Consider the following 26,440-nt stretch of genomic DNA (forward strand, 5'->3'; position numbering starts at 1 on the left):
CTACAAGGTTGACCCCCAGCTGCCCACCAACGCGGGTGTGCCCAGCCACCCCCCGACTGCTCTTCTTCGACGTAAACCGCAACTGCCCCGCCAACAAGCACACACGGCAAAAGCCCAGGTATCTGGGATACACCCCAACCACCCCGCGACATTCCCGTTCCCACTGCACACCCCAGTGTCGCCGCCAGCACCGGCCCAGCCGGGGTGAACCAGCGCAGCGCAGCCCGGCTGGCCGGGTCATCCGCTCGCACCACCTGATGATGATCAGCCCCGTCCACAGCGCAGCTCCTGGCGCGGCTGCCCGCCCGGGCTCCTGCAGGTGCAAAGAGGGTAGGGGATTATGGTTTATAATTAACACAATTAAAAATAGATTTTGAATAAACTGAACACTGAGAGGATAGAAGTCTGTTGTGCGACTGGCACATTAGGAGGAAAGGAAGTGGTATTGTTCAAAGGTAATTCAAGACACTGCAGCGCAGGACCTTCAACTACCAGGCAAGTACTTTTAAGCTTGTTTACAAACCAACTCCCAGTGAACTCAATACAGGCACTGAGCAGCATGAATTTAATCACAGCCAGCTCCGCAAGCAGCAACACAACTGCAGGGCTAGGCCAGATTATAATCTATGCTGCTGTACGCAGAAGCTCTAATATTTGTGAAATTTTAGTTTGCTTTCCAGCTGGATTCTCAGGCTGAGGATCTCTCACTGAAAAAGATGCTTAAATTCAAGGGTTTTGGTTTTTTAAATACCAATCTGTCTTGTATTTAAATTTCTTACAGATCTGTCTTTAAGATAATAGCCATGAAACACTGTATCTGGGTTTCCTTCTCAGCTAATATTCACAAGAGTCTTTCCTGGGAAGGGAGAAACTGGGCAGCCAGTTACACTGGAGAAAATGGGAAACAGACTATGAATGAAATGCTGTGCGGTTCAAAACCAAAACCTGGGGGTGGAAAAAATAATATATATATAAAGAAGTTTGAGCGATGGATGGGGGGGGGGATAATTTTTTTGCCTTTTTTTTTTTCCTTTAATTTTTAATACTAACCCTCTATAGTTTGGGACTTCTATGGATTATTTATAACTAAGATAGGATTTTCAGAAAGAAACGGGATTTTTAAAATCAACAGCCTTCCTTAGAACATTTTTATTGAGGAAACATGTTTGTGTGGCTGTAGAAGCCGTCAGGATGCTTGGAGTAAAAGAGTGCAGGAAGAGAAGACTGGGTTAAATTAATTCCTGCTAAATACCTACCAGCAGACTTGCTGTCTATATGAGGAGCTGGAGACAGAATTGTACCAGGGTAAAAAGGATACTGTGTCTATTTATAGCACTGCCTTCAACACCGCAGGAATTCAAAGCAAAACTCCAACTCAGCACACAGTCTTCTCATCATCTGCTTCTGTCAAGATTAAATCGAGGCTGGGATGATTCCCTTCCCCTGCAAATCCCTGCTAGGAAGGATCTGTTCCTTTCTGCAAGTGAGGGACTACCATGGTACAAACCACTCCAGAGCTCATATGATCTGGGCTCTGGGAGACTTCACCCAGCCAAATGTCACCTCTTTCCTCTTGGTAGTCAGAGGAAGGGGATAAAAAGATCCTTACAAGCCTCAGCACTTCAGCAGAAAAAAACAAAGGTGTTTCATCTGCTCTGCATCCCTGTTCTTCATGGTGTTCCCAGCCCTCCTCCTACACCAGATACTCTGGGGCACTTGCAAAAAATATGGTAGCATAGCTCCAGCATGCTCCCAGTGTCAGGAGGCAGGGAGGGGAAGAACAGGATCCTGGCAATCATTTTCACTCATGGTGTCACTGAGATCAGGCCTGTACCCTACAGGGCATTTATCTCTGACAAGGAGTGGGCTCCAGCAGGTGTATAGGGCACCTATTTGTCAGTGGAAATGATTTCTGATGTTAAGCGAACAAATGGAAGCAGCCTTGGAAAAGGTATTGGCAAAAACCTGACCACCACTCCAAGAATAAGGCAGGCTCCTGGAGTTCCTTAGGTCCACTCTTCTTTTAGCATCAGGGTGCCTCAGATCTTTCCTTCTCATCTTCTACCTTCCAGCTTCTCTTTAATAAGAGCTGCTCTTTCATTCTTCACAAAGCACTACCTACTCTACACTCTCGGTGCTCCTCTTCTGTAATTCTGTTATCAAGCTGTCTGCTAGGTGGTGAGCAGAGGTGCAGGACTTGGTGCTGCGTTTGAGGTACAGATAATTATTATGTGCATCTTTTCTTGTGGTTGCTGCCTCAACAGGTGGAAAACATGCTGTTCTCAGATAGATTTGCAGCACTCTGAGCTCCTGCCTTGTCTTTTCTCTAAAGCCAGTCGTGTGGTGTTCCTAAAATAATAAACACAGCCTCACTGCTGCCACAAAAACCCCTGGTAAATATATTTTTATGGGAATGAAATATTAAAGGATTTGAACATTTCACTGAAAGCAAAATATGAGCAGTAAGGTTGGGTAAAGATTCAAAGGCTGGTTTACTTCCTTTCCCTGGGGCACATCAAGGCTGTACTGTTTGCACTTTAGAGATGGATAGCGGGGAATTACTTAACCCAAAATGATGGAAACAATTCAGACTATAATAATATAGCATGAGAGTTTCTCACATTACATCTATTCCCCATACTGCTGGCTATATTCTGCCTTCAGATTCACATGCACAACTCTCACTGGATTCTGGAGGAACTGTATTTGAAGCCAAATGCATTTCATTGTCTTTCTGAAGTCTCTACGGTTTAGTTGCTAAATCCTGAGCTCAAGGACTGGGGACAAAGCTTGTCTAAACATTTCCCAGTATCTGTCTCTCTGAGATTCCCATCTGCTGTGTTTTATTTTGAATTTCATCTCCCTACTTTCCTAAAAACACAAAGCAGAAACACAGGTTTCCTCTGCCCTGGAGTGCAGGAATCACCAAATTTCCCAGCAGGTTCTTTCACAACATATGATAGATCCAAGTTTGTTTAAAAATGCTACAAGCCCTTTGTGGAGTAGAAAGAGAGGAGACCAGAAATGTGGGCCAAGTTTCTGAGTGTTATGAACCCCCCCCCCATTCCCCAAAGGGACTCCATATCCTGTTTCCTCTCTCCCAAAAATTTCACCTGGCTTTGGGTTTCATTAGGAGAAATACACATTGCTCAAGTCCAGGCTCTAAGTCTTTGGTTTGTGCTTCCTGCTGACACTGCAGAGACTATACGAGCAAAAAAACCTGAGTCTGACCTGTGAGCTTCAAATTTACTACAATAGCAGAGCAAATTAAATGGAGAGCATGTTAAGCAGGTTGGGAGATTGTTGTTGACCAACAAATCTTCATTAAGTTCCTGCACCAAGCTGTGCTGCATCTCCGATGCAACTGATTATTGTGTCTCCATCTGTGTTTCAACTATAGCTTCACCAGGCTTAAAACAAACTCAGACTTGCTTTAGGTCTAATTAGAAATAAAACACAATATTAATCCACCTTGCTCCACACATGCACCTAGTTTGGAGGTGCTGGTGCATCATTCAAACAAGCCAGGTTCCACTCTGTTCACCACCAGGTATTTACTACTCTGGTTTTCGCTAACTGTTTTATTTACTGCCAGTGTCTCACGGAGACTTTGTTCACTGTTTTATGGTGACTTCTGGATTAGTGGTTTGCATTACCAAATACAAGGTCTGAAATTAGTTCCTGGCACTGATCTCCAGAACTTTCAGCTCAAGAGCCACCAGCATGAACCCCAAGAGTTCACACAGCTCATACCTCCCCGCAGCAAAGCCCACGCTTGGCATAACAGCAGCTTTCACAGAATTAGACCAAAGCTCTTTTTCGATATTCATGACTGAAGGGAGGCTGCCACAACTGGAGCCTCTGACAGCCTTCCCTGCAGGCCACTACTAGAAATACAGCTCCACAGGCAAAACTCAGGTGCCAAGCTACTCTGCTGTATGAGTTTTAAAAACACTGCCCAATTTAGACCAAACAGAGAAAGGTTTGAGGAAGAAGTGCAAGGAAAGCAAGAGGAACTGAACAGCAGTACTGCGAGTTCTATAGCTTCAGCATCTGCAGTGTACATGCAGAGCAGAATCTTCTGCCACAGACTGGCCTTGCCTTCAGGTAAGATGAGAAAAAATTATTAGCTCTTTCTCTTCTGAATACAAGGTAAGAAACTAAAGGTATTACATGCAGATACACCACGAATGACAGCGGTAGCCTTTAGTATCATTCTTTGTCAGATAACATTTATGGTGACCAAACTACATACTGGCCATACCCCATACCATGTTGTTCTCAGAGTCAGACAACACTTGAAAAACATGGATAGGACTCAACCATTTCCATATCAAAGAGAAGGCATTGATTACTTGAGTTTATGCAGCAGCACCTCAGCATGAAGACTGTTACTGGTTCCCAGCACTTGGGCACTGCAAGGCAACCTCCCCTTCACAGAGCTGCCTGTTGTGTCCCTGGCAAGACTGAAGAGTGCAACCAGAGCAGCTGCCTTCTGATGGGATCTGAATTATTTTTTGCTAGTGGTTAATTTGTTTTCAGCTCTAGAAGAAAACGAGTTCTGTTCTGTTTGTACCATGTGACCTATGACATTTAGGGGCATATATTTCTAATTGCCAGTTTTAGAAATATGGTAAAAGTTAACCTAAAGGACAAATAATTAGGAATACCTGTAATCTCAAGAGCTAATACAAATTCTGGGAAATTCTAAACCTCAAATCAGCTGTACTACATAATATGATGAGTTCCTATTCTTTTTTTTTTTTTTTACCTTCAGCAGACTTAGTAGTGATATTTTACAATGAGAAGAAAGCAATTTGCTTAGCTTACTTAGGATTTAATCTCCTTCCATTGCATCTCTTAGACTGCACACACATGAGCAAGCAAGTCTCAGCTCTGTTCAGTCTCAGTCTGACCTCTGTAGTAACTTGATTTATTGTTTTTAGTTCTCAAATAGTATATTACATTATACCCCAATGGGTCTGATTAGAACTGGCCAGTATTTTAATGATTTATGAGGGGCATCTGGGACTGTATGGTTAGCATACGTGTTGTGTCACTGCTATAGGAGGAGTCTGTATTGATCCATTCCAGTGTGCTCCAAGACAACAGCGTGTCAAATTCCAATAAGCTTTAGTTCACAAACCTGATTTGACAGGTGGCCAAGCTTGCACTGGGACTGACTGTAGTTCTCATGGTGGGAATAAAACAAAACATCTGGAGTGCTTCTAGCCATTGCATTATGAGAGGATTTCCATTCCTTTCCCTTGTTCCATTTCTACCTTACAGTGCTTAAGGAGGTGTTTATCCTTCCCAGTTCTGTAGCCAGAAACCTGGGCAACGGGAGCTTGCTATTAGCTCTGTGGTTTATCTTTCTGCCAGGGAATGCTGGTGAGGACAGGCTCCTGGAACTAGCCTTTCAAACCTCTCTGAGTCCTGCCATGGCTATCACATTGCTAGAAAGTCTCATATCAGAGAGGTTGGGGTGAGAGCAAGATAGACTAATAAACACTTATAAAGACAATGTGGTTGTTCTTAAGCCATAATGTCACCACATTTAATAAGGGATCATGCTAATTTTTTTTGGGGTATCTCTAAATAAGGACTTTGCAAACATGATAAGAAGGGTATCAGGAGAACAGCATAGTGACATAGGGTTTCTGTGACCTTGGTTTGATTTTGCATGTTCTGAATTCTGTTTTGAACAAAGCTAAAATCTGCCAAAGCATTTCTAGGAAATCTCATCCCTATGCACAGAAGTCCAAATTCGACCATGATTTTCACTTCAGAATGTAAGCTATCTTTGACTCACTAGAGGTAGGCACAGCTTTTGACACAAATGAAATCAGAGGGTGACTCTTAACCCTGGTTCAGCTGTTGCTACAAGTGTTTGGCAGCACTCTGCCCCTGGGTTGCCTCCCAGCTCAGTCTTGTGTAGAGATGTAGAAAAATCATCGAACTTAACTTTACCATCTCCACCTGTGTGGTAGGAACAGCAGTTTCTTCTTCACAGGCTCACTGTGGTAAGAACTATAAAATGCATTCCAGTGCTCAAGAAACACCAGGGAACTGGCTGCCTACCTCCTGCTGTTTTCCACCTTTCTTCCTAGCAGGTTGCTCACCCCTCCTGCTATGCCAGCCTAGGGATACGTGTCTGTTGTCTCCTGTAAGCTGGGTAGCACTGAGCCATCTTCATGATGCTTGTAGAGATCACTGGGCAAGAATAAAGAGCAGTGAATCTGTCAATGTCCCCAAACAGAGCAGACCCAAAAAAGAGCAATATATTGTTTTTAAGATAGAAGAACATACCAGAGCTAGTCACAGGGGAGAAGGGCTTTGCATTGTGCCATCCTTTCATTTCTATCCTTGGGGCAAAAACCATTCGTTTGTAATGAGATTCTTTGAATTCTGAAGCCTGATGTTTCCAGCGCTGGGCTTGAGGACACTGCTATATTAGTTATTGTTAAAGCAGCCTCATTCACCTTCAGATGTGGCCCACTAAACTCTAGTGGGGACACACGACACAGACCTAAGGGACTACATTACAACCAGAGTTCTGTGCAAAGCACGGTGCAGGACATCCTTGGCCTCTGAGTAGTTATTGCTGAAGCAAGAAATGAACATGGCTTATGCCTCAGATCACTTTGGACGTGACCTGGGAAAATTAGATCATGCTAGATTAAGAGTATGCAACATGGTAAGCCTGAGGAGTAGAACCATGGCTGAGAGACTGGAAACAACACCCAAGTCACATTCTGTCATTCTTTCATTAAGCTAGATGTAGCGTGCCCAGCAACCCATTTGTGGCTTTCTCGTGTTGTGCTGAGTTGGAAGTGAGATGTCTGGATCGAAGTCCCTTGCAAAGTAGACAGTATGCAAAAGACCGTAGCAGTTGAGCTGCTTGGCAGTCACAGTTTCACCCCAAACAGCCTCAGAGAGGGAGCAGAGAATGTGCCCTGTGGGGTACAGCAATGACAGGCTCTGCCTCCACACAGCAACAGTGCTGAGGTTGAAATGCATCACTGTAAATGGGAGCCTGCAGCCCACTGGATCTTCTTCAGAGAAATAAACTCAGCACATTTCAGGTGATCTGTGAACAAACCCAAGCTTGCGCCTCTCCACAGGGTCATGCTGTATTAACATCACCCGGTAATGAGAGCACCACACACCCTCCGCAACTTCAGGCTGCAAATATCAGTAAGACCATTACCAGAAATCATGAAAAAGCAACTAAAATTTGTGTTTTTCAGGGAGGGTGAAGGTTTTGGGACGGTTGTACCAAAACACCAGTGTCAGCCAGGCAACTCAGCTGGTTGCTGGCAGTTCCAAGAGGAAATCAAAGTGGCACACATTACTCCTGATTTACAGCAACCTGCATCGACTTGCCAGCTTGTCTTCAGAAGTGTTTCATCCTTTGAGTTTCTCAGTAATCTGAGGGTGCTTGCAGAAGAAAAAACAGAATTTACCTATTCAGAGTACACTGGCTTTCACCTCAGACAAGTCATTGCTGGAGGCAACAGAGAGTAAGCGATGTAACAACCCTTGTGCACAGGAGAAGAGCCAGTCTTACACAGGAAGAACTAAATTTTAGGCAAGTGTATCTTCAAGTGGGAGCATAGGGATAGCAAGACTGTCTCCTGAATGTAGCAAGTCCAAGAGCTGTTTAGTGCTACAATATTGTAAATTGGGATTTTTGTTTTCTCAAGAGGGAGTTAAAAATATCAGTACTGAATGGAGGAAGGAGTTACAGACTGTCAGAACTGATCACTGGTCAAGTCTGATGGCTGAAGTCCACTGCAGAAGAAACTAGCAATTATGTTCCATCTAGGAGCAGTAGCCTGGCAGGGAGCTAGAGACACTCTCAAATACAGGTGTGCTGTTTCAGTGACAAATAGCATGGAGATGTGGTAGATGAATTTTGAACCAGCTGCTGTCTTTGGGCCATATGCAATGTGTCTGATTCTCTACCAGGTCAGGTTTGCTTAACAGGCGTAAGGATGCACTTGGCAGCTGAGAGCCCAGGAGTACCAAGGGGCTCAGAGGGCCCAATTTTGCAGCTGAACTTCTGTGCTCACAGCCAAAAGCCCCACACCTTTGCTGGGGCCAGGGCTGGAGGGGAATCGACCTTCCTTTGCCTGCTTGCCAAGAGCCAGGTTCAGGTCCTTAGAGCTCTACAGCGCTCTCAGTCCAGCTGATGACTTCATGAACACCTAGTGTTGAGAGGAACACAGCTCCCTGCACAGCTTTAAATATTTGTGTTTCCCTGCATATGCCGATGACATCATTGCCACCTGAGGGCCTGAACTCGGGTCTTGGCAGGTAAAAGCCTTTTGGGTCACCTTACATTGGGGTTCTTGCTCTCGATGCATATTTATGTAATGATTACTAGATGGCCGTAATTAAATGACTGTAAGGCACCACCTAAAATGCACTAGTAATAAATTCTTAATAGCTGATACTATAACAAGCAGTTACCAAAAAATATATCGTAACATGCAGATTGTTAATAGTGTCTGGGGTTGTTTAACACACAGCTTTAAATAGTTACAATGCACACTATTAAAATAACATGTAAAATTTGTAACTAGTAAATAAAGGTCCAATTCAGCAACAAAATATATGCAAGCTTCAGTGGTGAAGAAGCCACAGAAAAGCTTGGCATGGATGAACTATCTCCTCTTATCTCTGCAATCCTTCTGGTGGTGCTACCTATCAGCCATGGCTTCTATAAAGCATAATCTATGTGCCCACCCCTGCCTGGTACAGCCTCTGCCTCTGTCCTGACTCAGAAACATGGCTAGGATTGAATTTATATTAGAAAAATACAACTGTGTCCAGAAAACCCTTGGTTTTTTGCATTCCACGAGGAAGGGATGGGTCTGGGAAAATCCATTTAGCTGCCCATGTTTTTCACTTTTCTTTCATCCAGTTGAAGCTTCACTGTGGGCAACATCTCTACAGAGATGATTTTTCATGGCTAAAGAAAAAATAAATACACATGCAAGACCCCGAAAAATCAGCAAAATCAGAAGGTGGACAGGTTTTGAGCATTTGGTACAACATTGCTGCACATAAAAGGATGGCTGCTTCTGTCTAGCCACTGTCAGGAACCACACACGTGGTTGATAAATACAAGTGTACTAACCAGCTGATGACAAGAGAATATTTTATACTACAGTCACAGACAAAAATGAGGCCACCCTGCCTTGAGGCCTGCATGCTGATGTACATCCTGAAACTGCCAAGACCATCAGGTCTGAGCCCTGCTGGCTGGCCCACAGACTTGCTACGAAAAAATTAGACATTTTTGAGGCTTCTGAGGCCTGGCAACCCATAACATCAGTAGAAGCTGTGGTAAATTCAGCATATTTGAGAACCAGGATGGGCTGATTAATTTCTTCCTTACATTTGAGTAATGCTTTGCATCAGAAATGTTGCTGCTGATTTCCCTGAATATCACATGGAGGAAAGTTCTACTCAGATGGAGAAGTGTCACAAACCCTCTCCAGATAGGACAGAAAATTTGGTACCAACACAGTACTGAGGGGAAAAAAAAAAAACAGTCAGAGGTTTTCCCTCTTCCTTATGCTGCTCAAAGCTGTCCAATACAGAGATTAATTTAGCTAGCCTGCTCCTCAGCATAGGCTCTGCATGATCTGTTGAGAGCAAGGCCATCTAAATGGATTTTGCCAGGTCACACCAAGTGGGTGCCTTAACCTAAACATATATCTGGGTTGAAGTTGGGGGTCTGGAAACCTCTCCTAAATTTGGAAGTGCTGTTCAGATTACATCCTCCAGCTGCTGAAGAGATTTTCTTACAAACAGTTGGCCACTCAAATACCCTGTGCCTCCCTGGAAACCGTCTCTATCTCAGTTTTCAAGTCCAGCCAGCCCCACCTAAGTCATTGCTGTATTTGATTCAACCCATCTATATCCTCTAGTGCTCCTAGCAATTGATAAATTACAGCTCCAGTGAGACTATCGGGTTAAACACCACGGAAGAATGATGACAGTAATACTTGTCATTTGTATGGAGACGTACCAACAGAAAACCCTCAAACATATGTTATCTTGGAGGAATCTTTCCACGGGATAGGCTTTCTGAGAAACATTTATGACTTTTGAATACACGATAGGCATGAACTTGACATGACCTACTTTGGCCAAGCCCTAGCTTCAGCCTGGACTTTTACCACTGCAAATCAAACTGTCTATCTGAAGTGCAGTCAGACTGATATCTTCATTGAGATGACAAGGTTACAGCACACATCAGATTGAGAAAAAACAAGATGTAGTGCACTTTGTTCTGAAGATTTAAAAATTCAGAAATATTTTTACTAAAGCCAGAGGAAAATGATGACTTTCTACCCACACACAAAAGCCAAAACAATGCCTGGGATTATTAAAATATTCACTACATCACTGAAATGAGAGCATTGACATCCTTATATTATACTCAAATCCCTTCTTTATCTTGGCATTAGAAAATGCAAGGAAAAGCAGAGGATATAAAGGCTTTCTACTGAATATCCTGAACACGAGTTGTTTTTCCCTTCTGACTTTCCAAAGCATCATGCTGCAGTGTTTTGTTGTGCTTCATCTCAGCCTTCATACCATCCTCTCAGCTTGATCTTGTACCAATGTAATGCCAAATTGTCAAATTACACTAACTTTTGAGTGTGTTCTTATTTAATTAAATACTGTGGTGTTGGAGAAGTTGGAGAGGTGGCACATGTTTCCATGGACTGAGACACCTGTTTAAGGGATACCAGTCTCTAAAGGCCTTCTCCTCAGCACAGCACCGGACAGCACTAATTATGTTACGGATAAAGCTGTAGTGACTGAACTAACTGAAAAACAACCAAAGCATCTACAGTATACACAGCACACAGGGGCATTCACTGCTGGGAAGAGAGGAAGCCATGACATTCACGAGGGAGATGCTCTCTGTGAGCTCTCACAGGACCACTTCCTTTTCTTCCTGGGACATTCCATATATAAGGAACCACTGACCTGGCCACTCTTGTAGCCCAACTGCAGCAAAGCCACTAACTGGCTTCCAGGAAGGGGGCTACAGGTGTAGGCATGGCATGGTGACACGTGGGGCCATGTCATACTCTGTGTCACTCTAGATGATCAGAATTATCTTCTGCTCTGCAATAGGCCTCTTTGATTGCAATTCTTCTGCTAGTAATAATTAAGGAAATTCTGTTACACAGTTCAGATACAATTATGGTTGTAGTACAAACCAATTCAAAATTAATCTCAATATAACAGTAAAATTTCTCTTACGTGACTGAATAATTACTGCAATACAACTCCAGTAGGGCAAAGATCAGGAACATTTCATGTGAATATCATTCAGAAACCAGCATTGTAAAATTGTATTGCTCATTCACATGACACACATCACAGAAACAGATTCACTACAAAAAGCGAATAAAGAGAAACTGAGCTGAGAATCATTAAAAACATATTTTTAAAATTAAGAACCACCACATTATTACATGTAATAATTTTCCTTTCACACTCATTTGTTTTAATCTATTCACACTCCTTATAAAACATTACACAAAATTTTAATCATAGCATTGTTTTCTTTAAATATGTGCATTTCAGTAAATGACACTTGCATGTAAAAATTTAGTGAGCTAAAATGTTAGACTGACACTAGAACTGAGCAATCATTTATTCAGAAAAAATTGCCTTGTTTTCCTGTCTGTAAATTTTCCATGGAAAGCTACTATTTTTTTTCAGCATATTCATTATTCAACATATTATTTGAATAGTCCTACAGAGACTTCTCTGCTTTTGAATCATTCACAGCCTGTTAGTTCCAATTATTTCACATTTGAAATTTGAACCCAAGTCCTTAATTTTCATTGGACATAGCGTTTACATGAACTGAAGCTGTTGTCCAGTTGAACAAATGTGACTAGAATGCAGATGGAATAAGTTTTGCACACAGCATCAGTGGTTCGTGCCTGTGTTTCAACAGAAGTAAATTCCTTAGCTATAATACAAGATCAATGTGAGTACAAGCTGGAAGTCAACTCAGGGTAATTCTGGAGAAGCACACCCATCTTGCAAAGACAATTATTCCACAACCTTCAATAGCGCTGTAGCACATGCTACCTTCTTTTGCCAAACCTATGCAGTTATGTTCCCTTCCAGAAAGACAACTTAAAAAAAAAAAATCTCTGAAGGAGCAGTTTTCCTAAGGTGTGCTCTACTTCTGAGTTGTCCACCCAGCTGTTAGAGGGACAGTTGTGGACCTGGAAAGCACAGCTCCCAGAAGAGCTGTTGAGAGTTGCTGCCTGTCCCTCCCCATCTTAATGACAGCCTGAATGCTGAAATGTTACCTGGACTTTTGGACAGTGCCCTGTAATTCTCCATTCACGTAAGGCTTAGGAAAGCAAGGCTGACAGCAGCCTTCCATCTTCTGAGGCTAGGCAGTATGAAAATCAAAGTGTCTATACAGTGGAGAGGGCAAGAGGAATGGATAACAGACAGTAGTAAGGAAGAAAAGAAAAAACTCAAAACTGTTGAAACCAACTTTATAAGGAGTGAGAAGTGCCCTAGAGTGGTCATTAGCCACATTGCCAGGAATAAGATATGTCAAAAAAGAAGAACATTTGCTGCAGATATTATGAGGTGTGAAGGATTGAAGGAGGCTGTTATAATTGAAAGTATTTAATGAGCTTGCAGATGTCCCTGTGGTCAGGACATAGGAAATGCAAATCCCATTTCTGCTGCAGACCTCCTGCTTGGGATCAGAGAAGTCATGCAGGTGTTTGAGATCACCAGTGGGAGCCACGCAGACCTGACTCAGTGGGCACTGGGGTGGGCCAGTGTCAAAGAAGCTGTCAAAATCAATGGGGGATGTCCGTTCCAGTATGGGAATTCCTCCATGCCTCCTCTTGCATAAAGCTATCCAAAATGGGCAAGAACATCTGCTTTTGTTTTCACAGTAAAAGCTGACACTGGCGGAGATACGCACACTTGGGAGGGGGGCACATTCCACAGCAGAGCTCTTTGTAACACAAACAATACAAGACTATCCTGGGAACATTATTATTTCGTGAAAACTTACTGTATTCAAGAGGACAAGGCTGCCTGTGAAGGTGGCAGAAGAAGGTGTACTGACAGAAGAAAGGGTCCTTTTTTGCAGCTGCCAAGGCAAATCACCCAAGTGCATGGCATAAGGGTGGCTTCTAGTTAATCCTTCCCTCCTCCATTTCTGCGGACATTTCAGGGACTTAGTTATTCCATTTCTCCTTCAGCAAAACAGTGGATTAATATAAAGGTGCAGTGAGCTCCCAAAGCAGTCTAGTCTTCAGACTCTTTGTGCATGCAAAGAAAAATACTTTTAAACAAAATTATACCAAAATATGAACTTAGGGCTTGTGAAAGTACCTTGATGGGAAACCAGGAAAACCTTTCACCACAACTAATATTTGGAAAGAAATTGTCAATGAAGGTGCTTGAACATGACTATGGCCTATTTGCAAATAGCAGAGATGTTCAGCAGAAAGACAGAAAGAGTTTTAGGTTTTCTATGCTGGACTGTTCTACCCCAAACCACCCCTCTAATCATTTATGCAAAAGACATTCAGCAGTCAGTGGCAAAGCAAGGCTTTGACTCATTGACCATACCTTCATCCATGTCCTAGACAGATGCTTCTGTTCTACAGGAGCCTGAGTTGACAGAGTTCCCAGTATCTCTGTAATGCAGATACTTGACTGATTTGTAGAACATAGAAAAACACATACATTTTTAATAATTTTTTTAAAGCATAGCTCTGGTAAAAATAGAGTCTCTATTCCCCTCTTCAAACATCCTCCCAACAGTTCAAGTCTGTAGCTAACATAAGGAACCACTATTTCAAAAGAAATGTATCATATGGGAACAGAGTAATAGCAGACACAAATTGATGCCTAAAAAAACCTGTTTCTCCTTGTAATTAAAGTTCTTCAAGATTAGAAATGGGACTGTTTTGGAGAAGGCAGAGAGGAGAGGAATGCAAATGAAACAACCTATTAAAAAAAATATATATTAATGCTCATGTGAATGGCAGCTGGAATCACTGTAACTAACTCATGCAGATTCCTTCTGCCACAAACATTTGTCATTCAGACAACAAGTATGGCTGGCAACTACCATCACAAAGAACCAAAATACTCCTTATAGCGTTTCCTCTGTTGAAGCTGACAATTAGGAGTTAACCACTGAATAAGATTTTGTGTGATTAATTCTATTGAGCTCAGCTCAGTTTGCTGAGCAAATTATAAAAGACAAATCAGATAAATAGGCAAGTCTTAGTTATGTGGTTAAGGGAAAAACTCAGCATACCAAATTAGCAACTTGTTTCTATCCCTGCTGTGTAGCTACATTTACACAATACATTTTCTGTAGCATTACCTCTTTCTGTTTGAAAGCAGAATTCTCATACTGGCATATCAAGGACCGGTCTGCTTCACCGCGGTAGTGATAGTGTCTGGAATTCCAAATACAGAGTGGGAAAGTTCATACTACTATGTAAAAACCTTTAAAAATATAATCATGAACTTTTAATTGACCGTTTGACATATCTAGAAAGAAGGGTTGAGTAGTCAGGTCAAAATAAGCCTGCTGAGGCCTTAAGCCTAGTTTGAGAAACCTTTAGCTTCCAATTTGCCATAATAATAGGAAACTTTATTTAAGAAGCACAAGCTTCAAAATCATTGTCTGAACCACAACATGGGACTATGGGAGCCACTAGACTGTTATTGTTTAGATCACAACAGCATTCCTGAGCCCAGTCCTGGCCTCCACTGTGCTAAGTATATAAACACAGGAGAAAAAGACAATCTCTGTCCCCAAGAGCTACAACTGTAACTGTGGGCAAGCTTTGGTAAGGGGTAAGGGAGGGGAGGGCAACCTCAGAAATGTCTCTGGCTGGTGCTGAATGTCTGCCCTCCACTTTCAGAATGGCCTGGGACTCCCTGTGCAGCAGGGACTTACTGCGCCCCAAGATAAGAAGCTCCTCGAGCCAGATGCCTGGCAGCCCATGCAGCACCGAGACACCATCCCTGGAGGAGCTGCGGCGTCTGCTCTGGACACACAGACACCCCACAGGGCACGTGGACGAAGTTTGGCCAAACCTTTACGTGGGAGACCTGTAAGAGAGAGGGGAAGGTTGAAGATGTTCATGCAACATTTGGCCCCCACCCTATACTCCCTGAAATAATCTACTCTTCATTTAAAGAGAGACCTAGATACTAATTTAGTGCCTGTTAGGCAAGGCTGAAGTCTGCTTAGGATGCTGTCGCATAGAAAAAGGCATCCTTAGTACTCCAAAAGAATATCTCCCCCTCTGACTTCTCCTCTTGTATTAGTACAGAAGTCCCACCCTGCAACAGCCTGGTGGGGCCATGGCATTGGTACCACAGGCAGTCATGACAGAGCCCAGTTAAACAGGATCAACCTTGTGTTCTCCTCACATTGCCAGGTGGCATCAGTCCCCTGAACTGATGGGTGCCCAGCAGAGGTGACCTGGTGAGAAAGCAAACCAGAAAACTCTTGGCTTGTGCAGAAATATCATCACCATCACCTTTTTATTTCTTGTCATTTGAGAAGAACCACCTAAACTGATGTTTGGGGGGAAAAAAAATCCAGGAAACGTAAGTCACTTCTGTCTTGAAAGATTTTGGTGGAGACTTTGTAGCTGATCAACCTGTCAAAAATAGCCACTACAACTTCATGGAGTTTTAACAAACTACACCATCAGCAGCATGCTCTGCCCCGCATTGCGATGCGGTAGGTGAATATAACCCCCCGTCCTTCTTCCAGGTACGTCGCTCGTGACAAAGCACAGCTGAGCCGAATGGGCATCTCCCACGTTGTGGATGCTGCTGCTGGGCGATTTCATATTGACACAGGACCCAAGTTCTACAAAGATCTGTCTGTGGATTACTATGGAGTAGAAGCAGAGGACAACCCAAACTTTGATCTCAGCATTTACTTCTACCCAGTTGCTCGATACATAAGAGCAGCACTGAATTCCCCAAGAGGTAACTAGACCATCTGTGCATGCTGCATACCTTCTGCATAAGAGCCAAGTAGGGCAAGTTATCAAATAGTATCTGGCATAACCAACCACCTGCAGATGTGGGTAAGAACGGAGATAGCCAAACCAAGTAGCGTGATGCCTGCCTTCTGAACTCCCACAGTGAGCAGCAGTTCCCCTGAAACAGGGAGGATGCACTGAATGGGCTTTCAAAAGTTGTTTTGCTATGCCTTGTGCTATTCATTAATGAAAGATAAAATAGCAAGTATCCCTTATTACCTATAGTGACATACTGACCTGGGAGACAGCACATACACAACTTTTTCAAATTAGTACTGGGATTTAGAATAAATGCTGGGATGGGGTAAAAATGCCATGCTGTTGCTAGAAGGAGTATAACCTTGAAATAGGCAGATAACCCACAAAATCCTTGGACTCACTAAATACAGGCCAGATGCCAGATACTGGCCTGGGGCTAGTGGGGGATCATTACTGTTAAGGATTAGCCTTCACAAAAGCAAGTCTTCACTGAGGCACAAAACTGTACAGATACCCACTCAAAAATAAGTGATTTATTAAGAGAACACTTACACACTCAGCAAACTGTTTTGTTTGCATCATGGTGAGCTTTAATATCAACGCGGGTCATAAAATACTAACTACCCAGATTAACCATGTGCAGCTAGTAGATCTAATTTACACCATGCAATCTAGGAAAGGGAAACACAGTTACTGAAAACAGTGCACCTCTGTGCTAGGTTCCTCAGCATTTACTGCTGTTTGGAGGGCTTGACCCATCCTGTTAGAAAGAATTGGACTTTGGCTGCATTTGGATTTCAAAACCACTAACACATTCGGGGAATCTGGACCTGCACACATTTCTATTACAGCGTATACTGTTTGCAATTGAATTCATTATTTGTGGTGCTCCAGGGAAAGGTAAGATCCAAAAATCTTTTCGTGTGTGTAAAAAAAAAAAAAAAAAGTTTCCAAATCAATTGACAAAAGACAGAAAACAACAGATGAATCATGGTGACTACAAAAGCAAACAAAATCAGTGCTTTGCAAGATGTGTGCCCAAATACTGAAAGCTATGAATGCAGAACAAGTTAGGGCTCAAGGCAAACACAATGAACTCATGTCTAGAGTGTATATTTATCTCTACTCCCATGCTTTTAGACATTGCTTTACTGAACTCCATATGGAAGTAAGGTTCTGGGAATGGGGACAAGGTGAAATTCAATCATATATAGTCCAGCTGTTGCTGACATTCATAATTTTAAGGAAAGTGCAACAGTTTAGAAAATATATAAGCAAGATGTTCTGGAAGCATAATTTCTTGAGGTATAGAAATTTAACAGCTGAATACCCATGACCTGTGCAAGGATGAGACAGGGAGGGGATTCTTACTCACACCATTTAGAAGAAGAGAAAAAATGGCATTTATTATAAGCAGTGATGCTGAACAAAAAAATTACACCAGGTGACAAGAGGCCTGTTCATATTAAACTCAGGATGTAATGAGGTACTTTTGTTTGACTGAGAAGTCATTTAAGACTGCTGCTTAACTATTACAAGCAAATTTAGCATCTTTTCTTTAATGGAATTAAATAATCTTTTTCACCTGGGAGGATAAGTCAAAGTTAAGACTATATGAGGCACAAACATATTTAAAACTATGAATCAAATACTAATTAGAAATAAGTAAGAACTGTTACTCCCACCATGCTTGAAGAAAAATTCTGATGCTTTACACCACAAGTCCAGAAAACAGCATGGTGAGATTTACTTCAGATTTCTACCTTAGCTGAACAGATTACATCTTTGGTGATGTAAGGATTTTCTTTTTAAAGCAATGTCTTCAAACCCGGATGCCAGAGCATGAGCAAAAGGAAGCAGAGGAGTGTGTACTCACATACTCCTCATTGGGAGCTATTCCTGTCACAGTGGTCAATGGCTGCATAACACCCTGAATGACTTCCTTCATCATCTTTGTTGTCCACATTAAGAAATACAGGCACTACTATTGCAGCCATGCCATATAAGCACTATTTTATGAACACTGTTTCCTTGGCTGCCTTTTTTTCAGCAGACCCCTGCTGTTACTGTGCCCACTTAACAGAGCTGTTTGGGAAGGCTTAGCCAAGAGCAAGCAGATGCACAAGCTGCCCCCTTCTCTGCAAGGAAAAACATGCTGTCAGGGAAGTACTGGCTTTCTCCCTCATACTCGTGCTCAAGGGGCAACACCTTGAATATCAAGTTTGACCCTTGCATGGCCATCTGTGCAATTTGCATTTTTTTGGAGTACAGCTAAACCTAAGCATAAATCAGCAGCGTTTGGTGAAGTCTAGCAGGAGAAGGAAGGAAAGAGAACTTGAGAGCACAGACGAAAGCATGCCACGAAAACTATTAAACTAGCAGTATGTAGAGAGAAAGATTCCCAAGGAGAGAGCTCCTCCTTTTATTAACCTCCAAACATGTTTAAAACGGGCAGGTTAAAATCACCCATTAACTTCCTGAAATGGCAAATCCTCTGAAAGACATTTCCTTTCTTCCGCTTCACTGGAGCAAATGAGAAGCTCGGATCCCTCTTCTGCCTTCTTGGTGGTGGTGGTTATGAAACAAGATTAACTTACAAGAAAAGAGTCCTCTTTCTTAACTCTGCCGTGGGTGCATTCCATATACCAGTTTGATCTCCCACCCTACAGCAGATGACAGCCTTTACCTGTTCCGGGAGGCGTGGGAAGGAAAGGACATGCCACTATTTAAAGCTCTCCATAGGCTTCATGCTGTTTTCAGCTGTGACAAATAGACACTTGATTGGTCAATAAATAGACGATTGATTCTGCACCTGGCTACAGGATGGTGGCTAAAATGTAACAGGAGATGAGAAAACCACAGTGGAGTAGGAAGAGGCCCTGCGACCTCCTGGCCCAGCTGAGCTCTCATCCTGGTGAGCAGCACAATTCTGCTGGATTCAATGGAGCAAGGGCAGCTGGGGCGTTCACTCCGGGTGACAGTCTGCAGACTGGTCTTAGCAAAACTGAATCCATCCTACAAGAAAGCAAGGGCTGGTTCAGGACATTTAGCTCAGTTAATGATGAGTAGCAAAAGGACAATAAGATATTATGTGTTTTAATGACTAATTTGTTCAACAACATTGAATTTCCCAACTTGATTTTGGCCAACAAAGTTGAATGTGCAAACTTCATCCTTAGCACAAACCCTTTGATGTCAGTAGAGTTACAGCAGGCATGAGCTGGATATAATATCCATAATCCGTTGTTAAAAACCAAGTGTCATTGTTCTGCACAAATCCCAGCCAGATGACAGTTATTGTTTGCCTCTGCAAAAAGTAGCTTGAGATGTGTGGTGCAACATTTCAAATAAGGATTGCAATATTTAATAATGCCAAAAGCTAAGTGGCCCCACTTCTCCTCAGTTAATCCCATTATTCCTAAGGGATCCTGTTACACGCTCAGAAAGAAGGTTGCAATATGGCCCTCTAATGTGGGATCAGTCCGACTTCTCTTTGCACTGTATGATAAAACAAACGGAGGCGAGGAAAGCAGATCTGCAGGATGTCAGCTTGTGGCGTGGACTCTGGTACAGAAGATCTGGTTATAACCTCCTTGCCCACCCCATGACAGAGGCATGCACCACAACCACCCCTGCGAACACTGCTCGCCCAGGCTGTGGTCCAGCAGCCAGCCGGGAATCTGAGCCTTGGTGCTGGGACAGTGCATCTCTGCTGCCTCCCGCCAGAGCCTCACGCAACCTGCTGTCAGCAAGGCCAAAGCAGTCACCACATGCTACAGATCTGCTTCAGGCACTTCTAAAATGCAGTATATCATGGTGGGTTCAGAGTGTCACTTAACTCAGATAGAGCAAGTGCTAGAAGACAAGGATGTACACAGAACCAAACGGCAACACAGCTTTTGTTTCCTGACTCAGGTTTAACATTCAATTTGTTTGCTACAAATAATCACATAGGAAATTCAAATATGTTTTCATTAGAGCGATTTTACGTTAGTTAAATCATTTAATATGACTGATTTATCTGCAACAAACAGTCATTTTATTGTCAGTGTACCAGCATTTATCATAACCTCTGTACCTCATGAAACAAAGCTAACAATGTGGAACAGACTTCACACATGTAAAAGAAATAATATACCCCCATCCTCATGGAAACAAGTGTATAAGAGAGACCTGCCCATTAGGACCAGGGTCATTAGCTGGGGCTTGTCCAGGCTGTTGCTGAGACACCTTCTAAATCTAGATGTCAGTCTAGAAGGATTCTTTTGAAGTGTGGATAAGCCAGAGAAGCAGACAAGAAAATTCAGTGTGTTCTTACTTACCACCTCCTCCTCTCAGACACAGAATTAGATACAAAACAGTAGAGAGCCAGCCTGTACAAGCAGGAATCTGGAATTTGTTCTGCTTTCTGTGCACGCAACAAAAACACATCAGGCAATATTTAAAGGCAGCATCCGTACCTGTGCTTAGCTCTGTCTTCACTTCCAGGCTGCAGGTGGGGCAGAGCATTTCCCAAAACAGAAGGCTCCATCTGGCTGGAAAAAAAAAATGGACCCAAGAACAATTTTTAAAATTAATTAGGTTCTGACCAGTAAGTCTCCCGTCCTCCATCCAATTTCTGGCCAAATTCAGATGGAATTCCAAACTATTTAGTGATTCAAAATCAAATTCACCATCAAGGTCATCTCTTTTTATTTTTCTTTTTTCCCCTCTTCCTGGTGCAGTTCAAACCATAAATATAATTTATTTTAGTTATCAAGTGTTAGTAGCTTAGAAGTTTTCAGGGGAGGGGGGCTGTTCTAGTTCCAAGACAATTTTTTTAGAACAGATCGTTCCTTTGCTCCTGTTATCTGGGCTGTGCATCAGGGTGAGAGTCTGGATTTCCCCAGTCCCTGACACTATGTTGCAGTTAGGCCCCCTGCGAACTACTGAAGCATGGATTTTCCTAAGACGTTTTGAACTTAGCCCTATTTGCAGTATTTCTTAAAGATAAATTGTGCTCATGACTCCTTTATGTCCCTCTGAAAATCTCAGACCTGGCTTATCTGGGTCTGAAGTGCCTTCTCCAGGCAAGACAATACAGCATACATATCCACCAGGTTGGTGTGAAGGCTAATGATAGTGCAGCAGACTGAAAAAAAAGCCTAGTAAAAATTCAAATTGCCATTATCTTTTAGCAGGGGTGCAAAGCATTTTGCCATATTCCTGCAAAAAGTAGGACTTCACTTCCAAGAATCCCCATGGAGTTAATGGAATTGACGGATGTAATTTAACTTGAATAATGGCATCAGTATCTCAGTTAATGCTGTCAAGCTGTATCTGAATCGGAAAACATAAATAGAAATCATTTGATCTATTAATTCTGCAAAACCAACATTATGTTGGGAAAACCTCTTCCTTCCCCCAAAGGTTTTGATGCCCAGTCCCAGTCTGCTGTCACCAGAGCTGGTTTTGCTGCTTCCTTGGAGACTATATTTGTCCCTTTATTTCTGCTGAAGACATGTCTATCTTTAGGGCTGAGCTCAGATTTCTCATGCCAGGATAATGAAAGGTGGCTGTGTCACATACATTGCAGCATTCAACACTTCTCTCAACCTGCTGGCCAGAGCGGGTCTTTACAACACAGGCATGTCGCTATGCCATCATCATTAGTCAGAACTGGAACAGTTGCTAAATAAATACCCTGTCACGAACAAAAAGGGATATAAGATGAAAAGCTGTGCACAAAGTACCTGGAATTAACACCCAGGGAGACGGGGGCAATCAGTCTGAGGATTTTGACTGGATCTATGCTCATCATCCAACGAGGATATTTTTGTCTTGCTCCCTGGTAATAGAGAAATTAAGATGCTGTAGGCACAAACAAAGGGAACCAGCCCTGAAATGCTGTCCATTCTTTCTACCCCTCCTTACTTTCTACAGAGAAACAGCATCTGAGACACCGTATTCCATCTCCAAAGGTAAAAAAACAACATGGGATTGTTTTTACTGATTTTCATATTTTTCTGGATATAAATGGTATTGTTGTTAAATTGCACTTCATATAGCTATACAATTAGTAAACAAGAGCCTTCAAATAAGAGTCTAAAAACCTCCTAAAATTTAAAAAAATACAGAAAAGATTTTGTCTCAAACTTGTGAAGATCTGCAATGAAGCAGTGTTCTGAAATTTTCATACTAAAAAGACTACTTTTTTTTCCAGCTGCCTTAACAGGACACAGAGCTGTCCACTAGCTGGTCAGAAGTTCAAATCTGACTCTAATCATTAGTTACTTCAATAATGTCCAATCGTTGGGCCCTGGTCTCTGTGAAAAGACTAGATCTGGCTGCAGCAAAGGACAGAAGAGTTTGAAATTTTTCAGGCATGGCTATAACTGAATAGAACAACAGGTCATTTTTCTAATTAAAATTTTTTCATTGGATCACACCATTTTTGTGAAAGCTGAAGCATTTTACAACATTTACAAGATGTAGGTTTTCAGGTTCCAGAATGAGCTCTTTGTTCACATCCTGAAGGAAAATACTACAAATCTGAGTTTTTCCCTCTGAAAGCAATCCTTTTGACAAAATTTGCTCTAATTTCACATAAGACCATTTTAAAGAAATACTTATCGCCTTCCAGCACGGGTCAAAGACACTCATCAGAAACCTGGGAAGCGGTCATGATACAGAATTGAGTTTCGCCGGCTACTTCCATTAGTGATCACAGCAACAAACCCAAAAGCAGAGCAGAGGGCAGGAGGGATCCCTCGAAGTCTTCCCTGACGCTCACTTACAGCAACGTGGAAGGACTCACAATATTACTCTCAACAAAGATGTACACCTCACACTGAAATCTCTGGGGAAACTCAGAACATTTCATAAATTGATTTTCTGGTGATCACCTAATGTAGAAGGAAAAATAAAAGCGTTAGGGAAGGACAGTGACTACAGATATACAGGGTAGGTGTGGGAAAATAACGGAAGTTTGTCAAGGAGAATTATAAACACGCTTAAGTGACCTACAACTGAGGTGTAGAAAAACACATATCATACTAATTGTTATTTAGCCATTTGTGTTTTGATACCACAGACCTGTGACAGACTTAGAGGCACCCTATCAAACATGATTGAGACACTTGGCCTGCTGTGAGAAGATCAAAGCAGGTTGCAGTAAACTACACCTGCGCGAATCCCTGAAATACAGGCAAAACCAGCAGGTTCAGTGATCCTCTAGCATGGGCCGAGCTCCGCGATACCTGCATCCCCACTTGTGTGCGTCTGTCCAGGTGCTGCTTTGGGAATACCCTGGCTGGCGCTGTAACGAAAATAAATTTACTCTTCACATTTCATCTGAGGTTTTGTGGTTGTTCCTGCATCCTGCCTGTGCCGGCTTATACAGTAGGCTATAGAAATAAAAAACCATAAGTAAGCAGGTGCAAATGGCATATACAAACAGGAGCTGTTCTTACAGGTAACACCCATTTCCCCACACACTTCCAACAAGGTCTGAGCAGCAGTCAGCACCCTCAGAAAGCATTACTGCCCTAAGCAAATAAGAAAAAAAGAGCTTGTTGAAAATCAGGAGTGTTCCTGTAATAGCACCAAGGACTCCTGAGCATCACACATTTGAAATCCCAAGTTTCCAGGCCCTCTTGTAGTAACCTGTCAAGGCTGCTTCCCATCGTATGGCCTTCAAGTATGAAGACCTGAAGCTTTGCCAGCTTCCCTAAAACCACACGTGAGCAAGCAGGGACACCATGGATGGCAGGCTGGGCAGGAGGGCCAAGGGCATGCCAGCAGGTTGACAGCTAAGCCCAAACAAGCACATATGGATCCTGGAATAAAATTATGAATTTTCCATGCCCAGACATTACAAACACCACTGTTCCTCAGCCATCAGTGCACCGTGTCTGCTCTGCAGGGCTGAACACATCTGTTTGCTCAGCCCCAGTATCAGCACCACTTCCATCTCTGCTCCAGCATGATAAACCCCACCATTTGGCCTCCTGGCTTAATTGTATCTCTCTCTCTCCCTTTTCCAGGCAAAGTACTAGTTCACTGTGCGATGGGAATCAGCCGCTCTGCAACTCTTGTCCTCGCTTTCTTAATGATCTGTGAAGATATGTCTCTCACTGATGCAATTCAGACTGTGCGCTCACACAGAGGCGTCTGCCCCAACTCCGGCTTCCTCCAGCAGCTTCGGGAGCTGGACATCCAGTTAGGAAGAAGGAAAGGCAGAGGAGCAGAGACCTGCTAGCACCAAGGGGTGCTGCTTCCTGGCACTGGACGGAGAGACGCTGTCCTCACTGAGGACAGTGCAAGGACGCTGTCAGGACTGCTGTGTAGCTGTGCTGAGAAACACCTCGGGAAACGGCTGAGAATGAGAAAGTTGGCAGGACTTTGGTATGTATTTTTTGGATAAGCCCACTAATTGGAAAGAAAATGAAATAAAGAAGGATTCAAACCTGCAGTTTTGCCCACCTGGTCCTGTTTATTTAACTACCTGTTGGGCAGGGCATAGGGAGCAGTTGGGTTTTCATGCAGAATTAAAGGCAGCACAGTCCACTTGAAAAAAAGACTTTTTACTTGCTTGTAATTGCATTTATACGGCAAGAGGGAAAATGGCTAAACTAGTAAAAAGAACAAGAAAGCATGAGATTTTTAAGCAAATCTTTTACATTACACATCCAGCTGGCACAGGTTTAGACTTCAGGTTTTGTAAGCTGACATGCTCCTTTAGTCAGACATGGTGATACCAGTCAGGATCCAACTTGGACCTGGGGCTCTCTGTGTTACAAGCCATGGAGGCTCTCACTGGGACCCTTCACAAGTCCTTTCAGCTTCAAATATACAGCAAATACTGAGAACTTTAAAAGACCATGAAATCCTCAGGAGCCAATACTGGAGGTCCCAGCCAGACGCTGCACCCTGGGGCATGGCTATTGACCGCCTCGCTGTTGGTCAGAGCGGGAAGGTGTCCCCTTGCACGTGGAAGACGAAGGGCACACTCAGGGCACGCTGCCCACTGGGGCACTGTGGGGTGGCAGCAGTGCCAGACAGAAACATCCTCCGCTTGGCTGGCAACCCAGGACTCCAAACCACATTCCCTAAATTTCCCTGTTTTAACAGAAAACCAGAACCTAGTGTCATCATGTCAGAGCAAAAATGAGCAGTGCTTCTAACAAATTCAAAGCAGCAGCTCTGCATTTCGATTATTCTTTTACGCCCAATTGGCCACATTTAATCTTGTGAAGAACTTGAAGCAGATATTTGCTTCAGTGCAATTACAGCCACATACAGAACATTGGCAAATGCAAACAATATAGAATTTCCACTTGATGGCAGATTAATTTGGTGTGATGTTTTCCCTTGAGAGGTCTTAAAGGCTTGCAGTTCTGAAAGTACCCTGCAGTTTGTATTTATAACACTATGGATGTTGAATAGAAAGAGAGAAGCATATACTGGTTCTGAAGTTTCTTTTGCCTCCATACATTAAAAAAAATTAAGTGAGCATAGCACACTTCCACTGAATTTCTCATAATGCAATATGGGAACATGATTTCCCTGCAGAGCCTATAGAGAAGTTCAGGTGGTGTTTCCACTTTCATAAACATTGTAAGTAAAACACAAGCAACGCTACAGACTAATTTCCTCTCAGGGAACAGAGAGATGTGTCTTCCCTTCAAAAAGGGTCCCATCCTTTGAGACTGGAGTAAGCAGCCAGAAGGGAGGTCACAGCTAATGATGGAAAAATCAGTGAAGTTATAGTTTTCACAGGCCTCTTACTGGCTGCTGCAGCACAGAGATTAGATTTCAGTGAGCATGGTGGCTGAACCATTCCTGGCACTTGGGTCTCCTACACCTCAGTCTGTCTGGGGATCCTTCTTTATTTCAGACCACGCTGAAGCTGTTTTGTGAGTAGCCTTTTCAGTTGCCTGACTAATCACTCCCTTCAGGTCTCTGTAACTCAGCCTACGCGAAGCCAAATGGCACTGTATTAAAGCATAAGAACCGTATGAAACACAATGGTCTAAAATCTCCATGTATTAAGCCTGTCAGGACAGGTCATAATTCCCAGCTAGCTGCACATCTCAAAACATCTGTGCTTGCAGGGCAGAATTTAAAGCAAACTACTTCTCCGAGTGACTAAGCCTAAATTTACCCCAGCCGAGGCCTGACAGCCATTGTGGGACTATTTCATCTGACCATGGACAGCCACAGGTTTCCCAGCCATGCATGACTTGCAGCAGGGTGCAGTAACTCCGGCTGGAGCTGCAGCCTGCCAGGAAAGCCAGGGACCTAGCAAAGCAGGACTGCTCTCTGGGTGTCACTGTTACAGGTGTATAGTGGAAGCTTCCTCTTCAACTTGG

At 43.0% G+C, this 26,440-nt stretch overlaps 1 protein-coding gene and 1 long non-coding RNA gene across 2 annotated transcripts; one reads left to right on the forward strand and one right to left on the reverse strand.

Annotated features, from left to right (window-relative positions):
* The first annotated feature begins 98 nt into the window (after positions 1–98).
* LOC136104378 (dual specificity protein phosphatase 13B-like) lies at positions 99–24,615 on the forward strand. Its single transcript, XM_065843300.2, has 4 exons — positions 99–495; positions 14,970–15,161; positions 15,833–16,053; positions 24,113–24,615. The coding sequence occupies exons 2-4, from the start codon at positions 14,971–14,973 to the stop codon at positions 24,325–24,327; spliced, it is 627 nt and encodes a 208-aa protein (XP_065699372.1). The 5' UTR covers positions 99–495; position 14,970; the 3' UTR covers positions 24,328–24,615.
* Positions 14,905–24,352, reverse strand: LOC139828550 (uncharacterized). Its single transcript, XR_011740282.1, has 4 exons — positions 22,806–24,352; positions 21,821–21,915; positions 20,549–20,623; positions 14,905–19,103 (listed from the first exon to the last, which is right to left on the reverse strand). It is a non-coding gene; the product is annotated as an uncharacterized lncRNA (long non-coding RNA).
* Positions 24,616–26,440: the final 1,825 nt, after the last annotated feature.

Source organism: Patagioenas fasciata, chromosome 8 (genome assembly GCF_037038585.1).
Source record: "Patagioenas fasciata isolate bPatFas1 chromosome 8, bPatFas1.hap1, whole genome shotgun sequence".
NCBI lineage: Eukaryota > Metazoa > Chordata > Aves > Columbiformes > Columbidae > Patagioenas > Patagioenas fasciata.

Coding starts and splice junctions, on each gene's coding strand:
- LOC136104378 (XM_065843300.2), top strand. CDS start 14,971: ATGGCCTGGGACTCCCTGTGCAGCAGGGACTTACTGCGCCCCAAGATA. Junction 15,162..15,832: donor AACCTTTACGTGGGAGACCT/GTAAGAGAGAGG, acceptor TCCTTCTTCCAG/GTACGTCGCTCGTGACAAAG. Junction 16,054..24,112: donor AGCACTGAATTCCCCAAGAG/GTAACTAGACCA, acceptor TCCCTTTTCCAG/GCAAAGTACTAGTTCACTGT.